At 41.6% G+C, this 19,754-nt stretch overlaps 2 protein-coding genes across 3 annotated transcripts in view; one reads left to right on the top strand and one right to left on the bottom strand.

Moving 5' to 3' along the window:
* The window catches only part of GDE1 (glycerophosphodiester phosphodiesterase 1), a 31,280-nt gene extending 16,123 nt beyond the window's left edge, over positions 1-15,157 (bottom strand). For both annotated transcript variants that reach the window (XM_003790709.3, XM_023513773.1), the window contains exons 1-2: positions 14,722-15,157; positions 1,782-1,957 (exon numbers count right to left, since the gene is read on the bottom strand). In XM_003790709.3, coding sequence (XP_003790757.1) covers positions 1,782-1,957; positions 14,722-14,982 — 437 coding nt within the window. In that variant the 5' untranslated portion in view covers positions 14,983-15,157. The remainder of the gene's footprint in view (positions 1-1,781; positions 1,958-14,721) is intronic.
* Positions 15,158-17,043: 1,886 nt separating this feature from the next.
* The window catches only part of CCP110 (centriolar coiled-coil protein 110), a 26,860-nt gene continuing 24,149 nt past the window's right edge, over positions 17,044-19,754 (top strand). The window contains exon 1 of the mRNA XM_023513775.1: positions 17,044-17,091. The gene's annotated coding sequence lies outside the window, so the exon portion shown is untranslated. The remainder of the gene's footprint in view (positions 17,092-19,754) is intronic.

The following is a 19,754-nucleotide window of genomic DNA, read 5'->3' as shown; positions in this document are numbered from 1 at the left end:
GCCTTAGCCGGTTGAGCTATAGGCGCCGAGCCGACTTGTAACTTTCAAGTATTATCAATATTCTTTCCAGTCTGCAGTATGATTTCCTTTGGCTGACTTTAATTTCTTTCCTATCCTAGGAAAATAAAGTCTAAATTGTCTTTTAGGGAGAATGATAACTTAATCACTGCATCAAACACTCAATATTCAAGGAGCATTGATCACTGTTCAGATAACTGATATTACCTCAATAACAGTAAGTACACCCTTTTCAGTATTACAAAGATAAGAGGAGAGGGATTCAGATGACTACATTCTAAATATATTACCCAGTATACCAATTCTAAGAGTGTTTATAGCTACTCTGGTAGCTATGGTCAGAGTGTGGGTTCTATGGTCATATAAGTTTGAGAAACTCTGTGTTAAAGGTAAGAAGTGATTGATGTGGACTGTAATGTCCCCAAGAGGAATAACCAGAGTATAGTGTCTGATAGTATTTGATCATAGAACACTTTTCTTGCAGAACATCTTATAGGACTAGCTCTGATATATACACTTTGGAAGATACCAATTTAAACATGCCAGGAGAGACTCAAATTAGACATCTAAAAGACCTTATACTCGCAAGGGGTTAAGAGACATTGGATGCAACCAAAGACAGCATGATATAGTGGATGTTTCTTTGACCTAGGAACTAGGATATCTAGATTCTAGTCTTGGCTTCTTTATGGACTAGTTCTATATCCTCAAGTAAGTCATTTAACTTTTCTGGGATTTTCTCTAAAAGCAAGATTGATCTAGATCATCTAGATCAATATAGACTTAACTATAACTACTTACCTATCTAATATGGTAGCCACATATGGCTATTTAAGTTTAAATTTACATTTAAAATTCACTTCCTCAGTCTCACAGGCCAATTTCAAGGTCTCAGTAGGCACAGCTGGTGATCATATTAGATAGCACTGAGTCTTTCCATCATTGCATAAAGTTCTACTGTACAGTACTATTCTAGATGATTTCCAGGATACTATTTCTGTAAGTGTGATTCCTCAGAAGCTTGTTACGAGGATATGAAGAATTAAAAGGGTTAGGTTAAAAGGTGATCTTACCACTCAAAGATTTATTTAAAAGAATGCATAATTTGTTTCCTGGTGTATATGAAGACAAGTGATAACTTTTAGCCTCATGTTTCTATAATTTATTTATCTATTTATTTTGAAGTTCTGTTTTTCTCTTTTTTATCTTTCTTTTCTTTTTTTTTTTTTAGACAGAGCTTCAAGCTGTTACCCTGGGTACAGTGCCGTGGTATCACAGCTCACAGCATCCTCCAATTCCTGGGCTTAAGCGATTCTCCTGCCTCCGCCTGCCAAGTAGCTGGGACTACAGGCAGTTGCCACAATGCCTGGCTATTTTTTGGTTGCAGCTGTCATTGTTGTTTGGTGGGCCTGGGCTGGACTTGAACCCTCCAGCTTAGGTGTATGTGGCTGGCGCCTTAGCTGCTTGAGGCACAGGTGCCAAGCCTATCTTTCTATAATTTAAATGACAGTATAAAGTAACTATTTGTTAGTGTCTAGACAGAGTATTATTATAAGAATAATTCTCAGTTGGAAAGATTAAAAACATAATGCCACATTTCTGTTCTTTCTGGCACCTGCTCCTTACTTAGGAAACCCATTTATAGTTTAAAACAAAACAAAGTGAAATGACTCTCCTGAAGCAGAAATGTAATTAGAAAGGGCCTAGTCTGTGACCGCCAATAAAAGCTAAAAGGTATGTTTAAACGACAATAAACTACTTACCTGCGTCTGTGATTTGCTGCAGGATTAAGCTTCCTAACTTGTTCAAATGTCAAATCACACAATCGACCAGTCCCATCAGTTGTCCTATCTACTGTGTTATCATGCATCAAGACAGGAACCCCGTCAGAAGTAAATTCAAGGTCCAGCTCCACTCCTGTTGCTCCATTCTTAGCTGCCTTAACAAAAACATCAACAATATTACTGTCAAATGGCCACAAACATCATTTTGCATCTAAACACTCAGAAGACCAACAAGGCTAAGTAGCTGGTTTATTTATTTATTTTTGAGACAGAGTCTTACTTTGTCACCCTCGGTAGAGTGCTGTGGCATCATTGCTCACATCAACCTCAAACTCTTGGGCTCAAGTGATTCTCTTGCCTCAGCCTCCCTACCAGCTGAGACTATAGGTGGCCGCCACTACACCCAGTCATTTTTAGAGACAGGGTCTCACACTGCCTCAAGCTGGTCTTGAACTCCTGAAATCAGGCAAGCCACTTGCCTCAGCCTCTCAGAGTGCTAGGTTTACAGGTATGCCGCGGCACCAGGCCTAGATAACTGTTCTTATTGATTCCTTCTGCTTCTCCTACCAAAAAGCAACCATGACTTCTTTATTTTGCACGGATGTTAACCTTACTTCAACTCTTGACTGATCCTTTAAAAACTTCAAATTTCCCTACCCTTCCCACTCTCACAGTAGCAGACAGGGAGACTCAAGGAACTTAAGTCTTTTCTGGATGCTTTTACTATATGCGTCATCTATGGCTTACAAATAATTAGACAAATTCCATGTTTCACCTGCTCTTTGTCGGTACAATAGCTCTGAAGATTACTTCGTGTTTGCTGATGAGTCACATATCTCACTACTTTGACATAAACAAGATGAGTCAGGTTTTGTTGGTTTAACTCCACCCTCTGTTACAACAACACCAAGACTACTTCTAGGAAACACCATATAGTAGAACCTGTGTCAGCTGCCCACCCAAGGGACTGTAACGAACCAGTCAACATAAGGAATTAGACCTACTCTACTGATACATACATGTGGTGAACATCCAGTCTCTGAAAATTAAGTCAACTTAAGGAGGTGGTCAATGTAGGGAGGTAGTCAACTATGGAGGGTCTATTGAATTTTTAAAGGTAAATTAATCAAATTTATCACCCTTGACTGTTACGGGTAGAAATTTTTCTACTTAAAAAAAAAAATCCTTTCCTACTCTCATGTACCAAAGATACACAACTATATTTTCTTCTAAACTTCAAAGTTTGATCTTCACATATATGATCTTGATATCCACCTCCCATCCCAATTCCATCACTAACTAGCCATGTCATTTAGTCAAGTTACTTATCCACTCTAGCCTCAGTTTTATCATTTTTAAAATGATATTTCTATAATGATCCTAAGAGGAGTTGTGGAGATTTAGAAATAATGCATGTAAATTACCAAGCTTGATGCCTGGCTCAGAGGTGGCACTCTATGCATTTAAGCAATTAGGATTAGACAAGCCTAGCGAAAAAGTCATTTCAATAATCTATACTGATTATTTTATATGAACTTTTTTGTTGTTGTTGTTGTTGCAGTTTGGCCGGGGCTGGGTTTGAACTCACCACCCTCGGTATATGGGGCTGACACCTTACTCACTGAGCCACAGGCGCCACCCCTATACTGATTATTTTAAAAGATATGGCTTTTATAAATTAAAGACAGAATAATATACTGGGATGTCAACATAGGCTATATATTTTATAAGGTAAAACAAAACATATGGTACATTTTTCTCACTGTAACATAAATTTTATCCTTATTCTTTGTTGCCGGCACTATAATTGGATTAAATTATACTTCTGTTCATCTTTATTCGATTATGACACAAAAAAATAAGAATGGTGAGATGTGGTATGTTAACAAAAATGCTAAAACAAATGAATAGTTCATTTGTTTTTTTCTAAGTAGTTTATTAAGGCCAAAGACAAAAGACAAAAATAAAATTTCTATAAAAGAAACACTGGGGTGGTGCCTGTGGCTCAGCGGGTAGGGCGCCAGCCCATATACCGAGGGTGGTGGGTTCAAACCCGGCTCTGGCCAAACTGCAACAAAAAAATAGCCGAGTGTTGTGGCGGGCAACTATGGTCCCAGCTACTAGGGAGGCTGAAGCAAGGGAATCGATTGAGCCCAGGAGTTGAAGGTTGCTGTGAGCTGTGATGCCGTAACACTCTACCGAGGGTGATAAACTGAGACTCTGTCTCTAAAAAAAAAGAAACACTATATTAGAGTTTCTTACACCATATTGTGTAATGACTGCATTCAACTTTCTTTACCAACACTTCTATATATTCCAATTATAGAGACGAAAGATAAATACCTGGTTCTAATTCATACATTAGTCTATACAGGCATACTTCAGAGATATTGCAGGCTCAGTTCCAGACTATGATAGTGAAGTAAGTATTCCAACAACAGAAGTCACACAAATGTTTTGGTTTCCCAGTGTATACATAGTATAAAAGGTATGTTTACACTATATTGTAGTCTACTGAGTGTGCAAAAGCATTATCTAAAACACAACGAATACACCTAAATTAAAACATACTTTATTGTTAAAAAATACTAACAATTGGGCAGCTCCTATGGTTCAGTGAGTAGGGCGCTGTGACGCCACAGCACTCTACTGAGGGCGACAAAGTGAGAAGCTGTCTCTAAAAAAAGAATACTAAGAATCATCTGAGCTTTCACTGAGTAACGATCTTTTTGCTAGTGGAGGGTCTAGCCTCGATATTGACGGCTGCTGGACACTAGAAATCTGTTCAGTGGAGGCACCTTCACTAAGGATCTTAGCTAGATCTTCTGGATAACTTGCTGCAACTTCTACATCAGCATTTGCTGCTTCACCTTGCACTTTTATGTTACAGAGAAAGTTTCTTTCCTTAAGTTTTATGAACCAGTCTCTGTCTGTTTCAAATTTTCTTCTGCAGCTCTTTACCTCTTTTTTTTTAGACACAGAATCTCACTTTATCACCCCTGGTAGAGTACTGTGGCGTCACAGCTCACGGCACCTCCAACTCCTGGGCTTAGGCGATTCTCTTGCCTCAGTCTCCTGAGTGGCTGGGACTACAGGTGCCCACCATAACGTGCGGCTATTTTTTGTTGCAGTTTGGCCTGGGCTGGACTCGAACCCGCCACCCTCAGTATATGGGACTGGTCCCTACCCACTGAGCCACAGGCACCGCCTAGCTCTTCATCTCTTGTGGTCTTCAAAGAATTGAAGAGAGTTGGGGCCTTGCTCTGGATTTGGCTTAAGGAAATGATGTGGCTGGTTTGATCTTCTGTCCCTCCATATCAGCAATAATGTTGTTTTGCTTTCGTATCAGTGGTGTGTTCACTGGAATAGCAAATATTCTTAGTTTCCTTCAAGAACTTTCCCTTTGCAGTCACAACTTGGCCAGCTAGTTTTCTGCCTATCTCAGCTTTAGACATGCCTTCACAAAGCTTAGTTATTTCTAGGTTTTTATTTAAAGTGAGACACGTGCTACTACTCTTCCTCCCACTTAGAGGCCACTGCAGGGTGGCCTAATGTCAATGATTAACTGGCCTAATGTCAATGTTATTGTATCTCAGGGAACAGAGAATCTTGAGGAGAGAGACAGGATGGCTGTTCCGTAGAGCAATCAGAACACACAGCGATGATTAAGTTCACCATTTCATATGGGCAGGGCACTCCAAAACAATTACAATAGTAACAGATCACCAGAACAGATATAATACTAATGGAAAAAGTCTGAAATATTGCAAGAATTACCAAAATGTGACACATAGACAAGAAATGAGAATGTGCTGTTGGAAAAATGAAGCTACTAACAGACTTGCCTGAGGCAAGGTTGCCAGAAAACTCCAATTTGTAAAAAACACACTCTCTGTAAAGTGCAATAAAGGGAAGTTCAACAAAATAAGGTATGCCTGTACTTCACACTCATCTCTTCATGTTGGGAAATTTATCTTACCATTATCATCTTTCTCTTCTAAACATGCAAATTTCACATAAGCTAGCTCACATAAATGTTGCAATTTTATTCCATTTTTATGTTGTTTGTTGGTTTGGAACTACAGTAACAAAGTTCAGTAGCAGTATAGTCCAATATAGGAAAGTATAGTAATAGAAACCAGATCAATGTTGCCATGGGGCAGAAGCAGGGGAAGGAGCTGAATTCCAAAGGGGCACCAAAAAATAGTTTAGGAAATGGATTTGAGTTGTACATATTTCCAAAAATCATCGAAATTTGTACTTAAAATATCTTTATTGTATGTAAATTACACTTAGATAAAGTTGAAAAAAAAAAAGTCTGCCTTAGGCTCAGCACCTGTACTTCAGTGGCTTGGGCTCCGGCCACATACACTGGGGCTGGTGGATTCAAATGCCACCTGGGCCTGCTAAACAACAACAACAACAACAATAATGACGACAACAACAAAAATAGCTGGGTGTTGTGATGGGCGCTTGTAGTCCTAGCTACTTGGAAGGCTGAAGCAAGAGAATTGTTTAAGCCCAAGAGTTTGAGGTTGCTGTGAGTTTGACACCATGGCACTCTACCATGAGTGATATAGTGAGACTCTGTTTCCAAAAAAAAAAAAAAGTTTGTGTTGATAAATTCATTATATTTAACACACCGCCACACTAGAAAAAATTTTTTTTCCTTGGGGCCCTAGTGTTTTATTTACTAAAATAGAAAGAAACTTGGAAAACAAAATGATCCTAAAACATACAACAATAAAACGTAATATAAAAACTTGAAAATGATGTAAAAAGTTAATGTGTAAACTTGAAAAACAGTTCATACCTCACAAGGCAGTTAATGTGTTAAATGGCTTCTAAAATGTTTCACTGAAATGTATCTTTCAAACTAATCCCTGTAATAGAAGTTAATACCCAGTAAGAACTTATTCAGTGGTCACTGACGAGGAAGAAAACCATTGACTCTACTACCAGAATACAGAATGGAACAGAGGTTTTTGTTTTTTTCTTTTTTTTGCAGTTTTGGCTAGAGCTGGGATTGAAACCACCACCTCTGGCATATATATGGGGCGGATGTCCTACTCCTTTCAGCCACAGGCGCCACCCCGGCACAGAGGTTTTTCAATGAGATTTTCCATTCTAATCAAGTTGAGAATCATAACCCTTTTTAGTTACTAACTTTTTTTTTTTTTTAGACGGAGCCTCAAGCTATCCCCCTGGGTAGAGTGCTATGGCATCACAGCTCACAGCAACCTCCAACTCCTGGGCTCAAGCGAGTCTCCTGCCTCAGCCTAACAAAGTAGCTGGGACTACAGGCGCCCGCCACAACTACCGGCCATTTTTTTGTTGCAGCCATCATTGTTGTTTGGCGGGCCAGGCTGGGGATTCGAACCCGCCACCTTAGGTGTATGTGGCTGGTGCCTTAGCCGCTTGAGCCACAGGCGCTGAGTCTAGTTACTAACTTTTAAGTTATTTTTATACTAAACAATTCACCCATTCAAAGCGAACAATTCAACGGCTTTTCAGTATATTTACAGAGTTTTGGAACTATCCCCACAATCAATTTGTGGACATTTTAATGTGGACAATTTGTGGATACTTAAAAGGAAACCTGGTACCCATTAGCAGTGAGTCCGAATTTTATGCTCCCACCATCTCAACCCCTGGCAACCACCAGTCTTCTGTCTGTTAAGAATTTGCCTATTCTGGACAATTTTATTTAATAGAATTAAATAAGTAGTCTTTTGTGATTGACTTCTTTCATTTAGTATAATGTTTTCAAGGTTCCACGTTACAGCATGTATTAGGACTACCTTCTTTTTTTTTTTTCTTTTTTTGCAGTTTTGGGCTGGGTTTGAACCCGCCACTTCCGGCATATGGGGCTGGCGCCCTACTCCTTTGAGCCATAGGCGCTGCCCAGGACTGCCTTCTTTTTTATGGTTGAATAAACATTCTATAGCATGGATATACCACATTTTATTCATCCATTTATCAGCTGATAGACATGTGTGTTGTTTGCACTTTGTTGGAAATTATTAACAATGCTGTTATGAACATTCATGTATAAGTTTTTGGGTGGATGAGTGTTTTCAATTTTTCTTTCTTTTTTCTTTTTTTAAGATGGAGTCTCAGTCTCACTATAATGCTCAGGCGGGCTTCTAACTCCTAGACTTGCAATCCTTCTACCTCAGCCTCCCTAGTAGCTGGGACTGTAAGAGGAGAAATAGCTTCAAACCCCTGTGCCCTTAGCTGTAAACGTTATTTAAGGATCTAACTAGTTTCTACATTTTGGTGATTGTAAATTGAGCTGCAATAAACAGTCTAGTGCAAGTGTCCTTGTGGTAAAAGATTTTTTTTTTCTTCTGGGTAGATACCCAGCAATTGGATTACGGATCAAATGGGAGGTCTAGCTGGAGTTCTTTGAGGGTTCTCCATACTGCCTTCTAAAAAGGTTGTATTAGTTTGCAGTCCCACCAGCAGTGTAAGAGTGTTCCCTTCTCTCCACACTCATGCTAGCATCTGCAGTTTTGAGACTTTGTGATGTGGGCCATTCTCACTGGGGTTATATGATATCTCAGGGTGGTTTTGATTTTCATTTCTCTAATAATTAGGGATGATGGCTTGGCACATGTGGCTCAAGTGGCTAAGGCGCCAGCCACATACACCTAAGGTGGTGGGTTCAAATCCAGCCCAGGCCCACCAAAACAACAATTACGGCTGTAATCAAAAAATAGCTGGGAGATGTGGTGGGCGCCTGTAGTCCCAGCTACTTGGGAGGTTGAGGCAGGAGACTCACTTGAGCCCAGGAGTTGGAGGTTGCTGTGAGCTGTGATGCCATGGCACTCTACCCAGGGCGATACCTTGAGGCTTAGTCTCAAAAAAAAAAAAGAAAAAATTAGGGATGATGAGCATTTTTTCATATGTTTCTCGGCCATTCGTCTGTCTTCTTTACAGAAGATTCTATTTATCTCTCTTGCCCAGTGATCTAAGGGATTATTGGCTCTTTTTATGTTGTTAATTTAAGTTCTCTGTAGATCCTAGTTATCAAGGTTTTGTCTGAATGCCCACCAACCCAGGAATGGATTAACAAGCTGTGGTATATGTATACCATGGAATACTATTCAGCCACTAAAAAAGATGGAGCCTTTACATCTTTTGTATTAACCTAGATGGAGGTGGAACACATTATTTGTAAGAATGGAGAAATAAGAATCCTATATACTCAATTCTGATATGAGGACAATTAAGGTCCTAGTACACAGTGGGGGTGGGGGATGGGGAGAGCTGAGAAAGGGAAGGAGGGAGGGGGTTGGGGTGGTCAAGGGGGCAGGACACACATATAAGAGGGTACTTACCTAACAAAAGCCATCAATGTAACCTGGTTCTGTGTACCCTCAATGAATCCCCAACAAAATTAAAAAAAAAAAAAAGACCTAACTAGTTATTAGTCGGTCATAGCCACCATATCAGTCAGTGACATCCACCCCTCCCCCACCTGACACCATGAAGGTCATCCTGACTCTGAGCTGAAGAAAAACCAACAGATGGAACAGATAAGAATGTGACAGTGTCCTGTGGCTAGAGATTAGAGGGCTGGGTGATTGATGTATAGCTAAAAACAGTAACTTTGAGGAAGGGTATAAGAATTCTATGAAGTTCCCTCAAAGTAAGGAAGGCTTTGAGAATAATCTCCCTGTTTTCCTGGGATTCTGAATCTTATTAATAAAGGACACCTTTAACCCACATGAACGTTTGGCTCATGTTCCCCATTCTGGCACCCTGGCTACAGGACTATAGGTGTATGCTACCATGGCTGGCTTGTTTTCAATTTTCTTGGAGCAGAAGAGTAGAAATGCTCGGTCATATAAGGACTGTCCGATTAACCTTTAAAGGAACTGCCAGATGCTATTTTTCCACTAGCAGTGTATGAAGGTTCCAATTTCTCAACATCTTTGCCAACACTTGTTATTTTCTATCATTTTGATTATTTCCATTCTAGTGGGCATGAAGTGATATTTCATTGTGGTTTTATTAATAATACGCATTTCTCTGATGGCTAATAAAGTTGAATAACTTTCCTCAATGGACATACTATTTGTACTCCATAGTACTTTCTACAAATATTTACTGAGTACCTACTATTTATCAGGGACCATTCTAAGCAGTGAGATAGTGGTAAGCAAGAGGGGAAAGTCCACAAGTATTTACTGAGTGCCTGTTATGTCTCAGGCACTGATCGAAGCAGTGAGATAGTGGTGAGCAAGAGAGAAAAGGATCATGGATCTTACATTTAAGTAGGGAGAAACAGATTGCAAACATGTCACACATAAATCACAATAATGATAAATACTTTTTGTATTTTGAAGAAGAAATAGAGTAATGTGAAGGTTAAGGTGGGGATCACTAGACAAGGAGACCAGGGAAGTCTTCTCTGAGAATATGACATTTGAGCTGGCTGAGACCTTAATGGTAAAAAGGAGTAATCATACAAAGAGCTGGGAAATGGCCTTCCAAGCAGAAGAAACCAAGTATAATACCAAGGTCACAAGGTAGAAGGGCACCCCAGATGGCAGAAAATGTTGATTACCTTCAAATCTATTTCTCTTTTTCTGCCCTGACAATGGAGACATGTTCTTGCTCCAGTGCTCAGCTTTCCCCTGTGCTTGAGTAATAACCTGAACTATTCCCAACCCACAAGGAAGGAAGGCTTCTCAGACACAAGAAAGAGGGAGTGGAGTCTTTCCTTGAAAATGGATTCTGGTATAAAGAGTGTGATGCCTGGGATGGCACTGGCCACCTGGCAACTACAATGAGGGCTAGCAAATACAATCGATCAATAGAACCTGGGTTGTCCATAATCACAAACTGAACAGCTGGAGGTCATACTTCCTCCACCTCCCCGGTCCCCACCTCTCCTGCAATGTGAGATAGTAAGTCTGCTCATTGACTAAGATATTTGAAGTTGGGTTTGCTATTACAGGAAGCCAAAAGTGTTCTAACAAACCCTGAGGGTGGCTGAAACAGAGAGAGCAGGGGCCTTGAGAAAGGTACACAACAAAAGGTGTTCTGATTTTATCTAACTGCAACAGGAAAACACTGGAGGGTTTTAAATCATAGCAGGATATGACCTGATTTGTACTTTCATTCTAGTCCCTGTATAGTAAATGTACTGTGGGTATAATTTCATTCCTTTGCCATTGTTTAAAACATTACAGTATATTGATTTTGGAACACATTTATTTCACGTATATCAAGTTTTAACTTCTATATCTAGTTTAAAGTCTACCAGAAATTCTACCACTGTCAGAACATCCTCCTTGATTTTTTTACATAGGAAAATGTTTAAGAATATAAGGTATGTGGTATGAGCAGCAAACATGCAAAGGGATAAGAAGAGGATAGGACAAAAACCAAACTTGGATGGAAATAAAAGTATGTACAGTTGTCCCTTGGTATCCCCAGGAAGGATTGGTTTCAGAGCTCCCAGGGATACCAAAATCAGCTGATGCCCCAAACCCTTATATAAAATGGTATAGTATTTTCACATAACTTACAGACATCCTTTTATATATAGTCCTCACTAAATGACAGCACTGAGTTCCTGGAAACCGTGACTTTAAGTAAAAGGATGTACAGAAGTTCCTTAAACAACCTAGTTTCATTTAATTTTTTTTTTTTTTTTGAGACAGAGTCTTACTATGTCACTCTAGGTGCCATGGCGTCACAGCTCACAGCAATCTCAAACTCTTGGGCGTAAGCAACTCTCTTGCCTCAGCCTCCCAAGTAGCTAGGACTACAGGCACCCGCCACAACACCCGGCTATTTTTTGTTGCAGCTGTCATTGCTGTTTATACAGCCTGGGCCAGGCTCAAACCCACCACCCTAAGTGCATATGGCTGGAGTCATAACCACTGTGCTATGGCACGGAGCCTGTATTGTTATTTTTTATTATTTTTTTTTGTTTTCCGAAATATTTTCAATCTGGCTTTGTTGAATCTCAGGAATGGGAACTCACAGATACAGACGACTACCATGTTTCTTTTGAAGTCAACAGAGAGGTCACAGCTTTGTCTTCTAAACTGTATATTCAGAAGTTAAATACTATTATAGCTAAAAAAGTTCACTGGTAATGACCTTATATTTCAACAAGCTTAATTACCACATCTCATTTCCTCTTAAGACCAGGAACTAACTTGGCACAATGTTTATTACCATTATTACATTACACAAAGACATGCTAACTTAAATATATAAGACATGAATGTAATTTATTATTTTATTTTATTTTATTTTTTTGAGACAGAGCCTCAAGCTATCCCCCTGGGTAGAGTGCCATGGCATCACAGCTCACAGCAACCTCCAAGTCCTGGGCTCAAGCAAGTCTCCTGACTCTGTCACCCAAGTAGCTGGGACCACAGGCACCTGCCACAACAGCCGGTTATTTTTTGGTTGCAGCCATCATTGTTGTTTGGCGGGCCTGGGCTGGATTCGAACCCGCCATCTTAGGTGTATGTGGCTGCTGCCTTAGCCACTTGAGCCACATGAATGTAATTTAATATAATCCCTTTGCAACACAACAGGATATGAAACACTAGAGGCGTATGTGTATTTCACATACATACTTCCTCATCATTTAGTATGATTTGCATTCAGTCAAACATGTTCCTAGTCAAACTGCTTCGTCTGTCAGGAAATACCTAAGAATATTTCCTGCACTCAGTTAACAGTGATCTATACTTTAAGGCAATTTACATCAAGGTAAAGTTAAAATGGAAGCCAATGACAATTATGTACTTTTTTTCTATAGTAATTATCATCCTTCTTTATATGACAATGGTATCTAATAGGAAATAAAATGTAATACTAACATATGCACAGGCAGTCCCTAAGTTACAAACATCTAACTTACATACAACTTTCATTTATAAATGGAGGCTATTACAGGTAATAGGTATCTGTTCCAACTTACATACAAATTCAACCTAAGAACAAACCTACAGAACCTATCTCACTCGTTACCTGGGGACTGCCCATATATATAAATTCATCAGACCTCCCTGAGTTTAAGAATGCAAAATACATTCTTCCATAGCTTTAGATTTATTTATTTATTTATTTATTTTGAGACAGAGCCTCAAGCTGTCCCCCTGGGTAGAGTGCCATGGCATTACAGCTCACAGCAACCTCCAACTCCCGGGCTCAAGCAAGTCTCCTGCCTCCGCCTCCCAAGTAGCTGGGACCACAGGTGCCCGCCACAACGCCCGGCTATTTTTTTGGTTGCAGCCGTCATTGTTGTTTGGCGGGTCCGGGCTGGGGATTCGAACCCGCCACCTTAGGTGTACGTGGCTGGCGCCTTAGCCGGTTGAGCTATAGGCGCCGAGCCTAGATTTATTTTTTAAAAAGCTGCTGTTTCTCTTTCATCACAAAAAACCAAGTGGAGAGAAGCATAAGAGATGTTTAACCTTGGTATACACAAAAAATCAGTTGCTCCCCATTAAGTCAAGGTTGCCTACCTGACCTTTTCCCCTCTTTAGACTTAATTTTTTTACCTTGATGTTAAAGAATCAAGTCATCTTTGGATTCTTGGAATAGCAGTTTATACCTGTATAAGTCTTACCAGGCTTTACTTTATGCGTATTAGCTCACTGAATCCTCACAACCTATATTGTAGATAGCATTATTATTTCCATTTTACAGATGGTGACACCGAGGTCAAAGCTGAGAAGAGGGCAAAGAGAGGCGCCAAAGGATGCCTTACTTGCGGCACACCCTAGTCATGACCATGAATGGTCATAGGGAACTTAAGTAATTTGCTCATTACACAATATCACTCCCCTCCAAGTTTTTACATCCTGGAACATATTCTCATCTATGACAAAGAGCACTGGGGCATGGAATCAGAAGGCTACATTTCAAAAGGAGCTGTGTATCATGGTTTCCCCATCCATTCAATGTTAAAATAAGATCACAAAGAAATAAGAGGGTCAGATATATTTACACAAATGCCAAATGTGCCCAATGAATTGAAAAGCCCTCTTACTATGCAAGCTGGCATTAACATGAAGTTGGGAGATTGCCAAGAACAGGGTAGTATTAAGAGTCTCTCAGGGTTGTCTTGTGGAAAAGGGAGGCAAAACGTGAACATGAGTTCAGCTGCCGGGGTTCCGTGCGAGTGAATGTGTGTTTAGGAGTACAGATGATAAGGAGATGACTCAAGTAGTTTAGAGGACAAAACAAAGATTTGTCCTGTGAAAGGTGATCCATTTAGCAAAACCTCAATTACTGACCAAGACCCTACTTGACCCGGCTCATTTTGTACTGTACTGACGCAACACCCTGGGCTCTCTGTTCCTGGTAGTCAGGCCAGACAACGCCTCTTCTGTTGCCTCAACATTCAAACACCATTTCCATCTCAAGACCTCGGCATTTGCTTTTCCCTGGCTGGCTCCTTCTCATAATTGCGGTTTCAATTCAAATGCCACTTCTTCAGAGAGGATTCCTCTGATGACTTTTGCCTAAAATTGTATAACTCCTTCCCTCCCTAGTCATTCTTTATCTCATAACTCTGCTTTTCATTGCACTTATCACTTTCTTAAAGTATCTTATTTATGTGTTTACTTGTTTAAGGCCAGTCTCTCCCACTCCAGTGTAAGCTCTGTAAAGCAGGGACCTTTTGGGTCTTGTTCCTGGCTGTAACTTCGGTATCTGGCACGTAGCAACTATATAATATAAGTATTTGCTGTAGTCTGCAAACATCTGTAGTCCGGAGATTCCTAGACACTGGAAGGGATCAAGGGCCACAGGAACGTATTCCGTGTGGACGAGAGAGGAACTGAGAAGGCTATGCGGGGAGCCCAGGGAACCGGTGGAAGGACTTAAATAAGTCCAGGCTCTCAGGAGGACCAAGGGGTCTGAGGCGTGGGGGGCTCACCTGCCGAATGGCCGCCAGCGTGTTCTCGGGCGCGTCGTGACTGCCGCCGCGGTGGGCGATGGCAGAAACGCGGTCCCGGGGCTTAAGCACCTCCAGGGCCCTGTGGGAGGGCACCGGCTCAAAGCTGAAGATGCGCAGCAGGATGAAGAGGCTGCCTGTGAGGAGGCAGGCATTAAAGGGGCTGCGTGTCAACACCACCAGCACCAGCAGGAGAAAGGAGAAGGGGCCCATGAGCCCACCCTGGTCCTCCCACAGCCACATGCCGGCGCCCGCACCGGCACGGACAGGAGTCCCGGACCTGCCGGGCTCCCGGGACAGGAAAGCGAAAAGCGAGGAAGAGCCCTCCAGGCACTGATCACAACCAGCACCCTTCGAGTGGACCAGCGCCGCACAATGGCGGCGGCGGACACTTCGGGAGAGGTGGCCGACTGTCCAGCCAATCAGAACCTGGGATGGCACCATTGGGGGCGGGGGCCCTCCATGGCAACGAGGGCGGTCCCGATCCCCAGGCCCCGCCCAGGCTCTAATTCTAAAGTGCCTTCAGTACTCCCTAGGCGGGAAGGGCAGGAATAAGAACTGTCAGGTTATGGGGGGTTTAATGTTATTCGCTGCACAGAGCTAATTACGGACATAACGAGGATCGTTAAGGGAGAAAGGATTTATTTCAGAAGACGTGTTAACTGGGACGGGAGGCATAGGCTACCTTAAATCTACCTCCCTGATTAGCAGGGAGGTTTTAATAGAAGTTTAAAATGAAAAAGTATATTATTATATGTTTGGGGTGAAGTGCTGGGCATGTAAGTGTAGTGAAGAATCATGTTAGTACGTCCATCTTATGAACAAAAAATAGACTAATTCTTTTTGAAGGTGGAAATTTTAGTATAATGAGCTGGGGTTAATATGGCTCATTACTTTAGTCTTGTGTGTAGGCTTAGCGACTGTAGGATTGGAAGAAAATTTAGTGATTCCTTTATCTGCTCTTGTATAAATTGAAGTCCAGGGAAACTTGAAGGAGCAGGATGCTTATACTATTTATTTTACTTCAATTCAAGGTGTCACATCACCAGTTCAGTTGCCTTTGACACCGCAGTGACCCCCGCAGGGTTCTTGCTCTTGTGATACTCACATTCTCCTGGGGGAAATTAAGCACAGCTAACATTTACAGAGCATTTACCATGTCCCAGGAAACACTTCGTATGGCTATTTTTCTTTCTTTCTTTCTTTTTTGCAGTTTTTGGCCGGGGCTAGGTTTGAACCAGCCACTTCCGGCATACTGGGCAGGAGCCCTACTCCTTTGAGCTACAGGCGCCACCCTTATATGGCTATTTTTCTAACAGCTTCGGTATTATTTCAGGAAACTGATTTCCATGGACTTTAGAAGAATTTTTCAGGTTATGAGAGAATGAAAGAGCCTCGAAAAGGAGGCACAATCAGATTATATGCAACTGGAAAAGTTTCTAATGATTCCCTTATTTCATAGAAGTCAGCAGTTAATAGCACGGTTAGAACTAACATCAAGCTCCCCATGGCTTGTGACCTTTCCACTACCACTTCTACTCAGGGCTTAAGTACCAGGCACTGTGCAACAGTTACAAAGTTACAATTGTGCATAGCTACTTTTGTGATAGGCACTTTTAAAACCGCAATTTTACATAAGCAAAAATAGACAAGGGAAGGAAGGTCCCTGCCAGAAGGTAAAGGCGAGTTAGGGAATGGAAAGGGGCCACTAAATCATATTTTTAAAAGCTGATAACGCGTTAAATAGAAATTTTTGCAAAATATTCAGAAATTTTACTATTACCCGTTACCTTTTCCCCCCACTGATTTGCAAAAGGCTATAGATGTCTTACGGCTTCGAATTGGCATCTTAGATTCAGCAAATTTTTTATCTACAGAGAAAAAAATTTGGACCGTTGGAAAACATTTCAGCGAGACACAGAAAGACCTTATCATTACACAGATAAACAAAAAGGGCAACTTCAAGGAACTTAAGGGGCTTCAGATCCTGGAAAGGGTTCCTATTAAAACAAGCAAATAAAAGACTTAAACATAAAAGACTAGCTTTCAGTGAAGACTACGTTTCCCAGCGTGCAGCGCGCTGGCCGTGCGTACTACCTCTCCGGCAGGCATGCTCAATGCACCTTGGGGATTGTAGTTTTCTGGAGGCCCAACCGTTCCAACTGTTCTGGGAGAAACTACCGGAAGCGCCGGCCCAGAGAGGTGGAGTCTGGGTGGCGGCGGCGGCGGCGGTTGCCAGGATCCCGCGTTGCCGCCAGAGACCCGTAATATGGCGGGGAGGAGGAGGAGAAGGCGGCGGCGGATCGAGCTGCTGCCTGTCAGTACCAATTGAGCCTCTTGCTTCCTGACAGGGTCCGTGGCGAGGGGAGAAAGCCTGACGGGACCGTGGGGAATCAGGTGTGTGCATGAGGAGGGGCCTCGACGCTCAACGGGTCGGAACTGAGAGGCAGCCTAGCGAGGCAGAATTGGCGCCCTAAGGCTGCCGAGGGCGGGCTCTGTGCTGGGCTCCCGGGTCTCGAGCCTCTGGAAAGGCACGGGGGGCGGGAATGCGGGAGCCCGGGGGCAGGGAGCACCGGGCTTCGAGGTGATGCTCGGGTGCTGGCACCCCGGTGGTCCCTCGGCCCTTGTCTTCAGAGGAGCTAGGGGAGGTGGGCGCAGGGCGCTGGGGTGGGGGCGCAGGATCCCTGGTGAATAAAACTCGAGGCAGAGCCAGAGAATCCTCTCCTGGTGATGAAACTGGGCCGTTCCTTTTTCTTTACTCTCTCCGTCGGCGCTGGGGAGGGACGTGTCCCCAGGGTGTGCACTGGCCATTTCTGAACGCCGGTTACCACAACCTAGGGCCCAAGCTGGGAGCGCTGTTTACTCCGCCTTTGCCACTCTGGGGCATAATAAAGCGAATATTCTCGATTGCTGGTAAGGCTGCTAGGTGGTTCCTACCCTTTGCTTCTACTGCCTAGTGATGATCTCAGTCTCCTTGCCCTACCCCACTTTAGGCAAATGACAGCCATAGAGATTGATTTGATGGGGAGGGCTTGGGGGTGGCGAAATGAGGACGCTGTTGTACCCCTTTCCACATTTTTAAGTTACGTTTGAATCCTATCAGGAACTAAGCTCTGTCGCTGCCCTCCAGAGTTCACAGTCTAGCGTTAAAAATCATCAGCATCATTCTTTTCATGAGAAAAACAGCCCTCATTTATTGATGCTTTCTGCGTGTCCAGCAGTATGCTAATTGCGTTCATGCATTAGCTCATTGAATTCTCCCCAAATCCCATTGAAATAGATACTCAGAATATCCCTATTTTACAGCGAAGGAAACTGAGGCCTAGGGATGGTAACTAGCATGTCAAGAACATAGAACTGGTAGAAATCTTCCCATTTACTGCCTCTTCAACGAGTTTGCTTCTTTGGGGGAACTGATAGGTAAACTACCAGCTAGGTCTGATTTGCAAACTAGGCAGGGTCTGTTCTGTGTCACTTTTACCATTCCCTTCAGTGACGTTGTCGCAGCGCAATGGTAAGGAACAGATAGGACCACGAGTCTGTGGGGTTTGCAAAGAGGCTCATTTGGAAAAGGGTCAGTAGTAGCACTCCATGGTATAAATGGAGAAGGCAAGGCATGTCTGAACTTGCTGCAGGTGACAAATAATTGACAGAAGGAGACCAGTAATGCCTGATGGTGAAGTATGGGGCAGTAGATTTGTAGTCAAGACTTTATTAAAATAAAACCTTGTTGACAGTAGTAGTTGTGGTGAGAAACATAATGCCCTCTTGCTTAATCCTGGAATATGGACTAGTGGCTTTTTAAATGGTTACCTTTGCAGTTTATAGGTCCCAGTTTCTCTGGGAATAGGATCATCCATGAAACTACCATTCTCTCAATTCCATTCTTCCTTGCTAGCTTCTTTGGTGTATAGTAGTCCACCCTTTTCTATTTTTTCCCAATTTATGTTATGGTTTGAGTAATTACCCTAATTCATTTATTGAATACTTTTATCAAGATCCTACTATGCGGTGACACTGTTCTCTGTAATGGGGATTTAGTGAGCAAGACTGAAAAGGTAGCTATGCTTATGGAGTTTACATTTTGATGGAGGAAGACAGACAAAAATCAAGGAAATAAACAAGATAATTTCAGATATCTTAATACCTCTGAAAATTGGGAAATAGCAAGGTAGTGTGGTAGCAACTGAGGCAGGTCTAATTTAAATGAGACAATCAGGGAGGGCTTCTCTTAGGAGGGGACATCCAGGCTGACAGTGAAGGGTAAGAAGGATCCAGTCATGCTCCAGGATCATTTGGTAATCTCCATATTCGCACTTGTATTTGAATGATTAATACATTGTCATATGCTGTAAATTATGCTGTAATAATTATATATAACTATACATCTGCAATATGTAGGACATGTATTATTTCAGGGATCTGAATAACTTTTTGAAACAATGAATTGTATCTTTATGATATCATTGAAAGAAAAATGAAGCTGTTGCCTTAAATTTTCTAGACTTTTAAAACTGAATTTTTCACTTTGCTTGCATGTTCATAGAAAGTATGTTACTTCATTTATATAGTATAGAATAACCTATTTATGTTCCCTGCAATACTGAATGCATGAGTTGTTTCACAAAAGTACTTCAGCAGAAACGTATTTTAGCAGAAATGGGTTCATCTGAATGTCTTTTACATCTTAGCTACTGCATATTTTGGTTGTTATAATACATGTATAATGTGGGTTGAACCTAGACTAAAAATATTTATGCAGTAAGGTGTTTTATTGTTTTACTTAAGCTCTTTCTATGAGCATAAGCTTGCAAAATAATCTCATTCATGCTTTAGCTAACCGTTTCTTTGAAATTAAACTCTCACTTTGCATAAATTGAACATAGATATAATTGATGGAATTGTAGAAGTTTTGTTATTGATAAAACTACCAGTTGGCCTAAAGTAACAATATATCTTATTTTTTCTTTATCTAACCATAATTTTTTTTTTTGAGACAGAGCCTCAAGCTTTCC

Source organism: Otolemur garnettii, unplaced genomic scaffold (genome assembly GCF_000181295.1).
Source record: "Otolemur garnettii isolate 467f Iridium unplaced genomic scaffold, OtoGar3 scaffold00044, whole genome shotgun sequence".
Lineage (NCBI taxonomy): Eukaryota > Metazoa > Chordata > Mammalia > Primates > Galagidae > Otolemur > Otolemur garnettii.
This window is presented reverse-complemented; position numbering and strand designations above follow the sequence as displayed.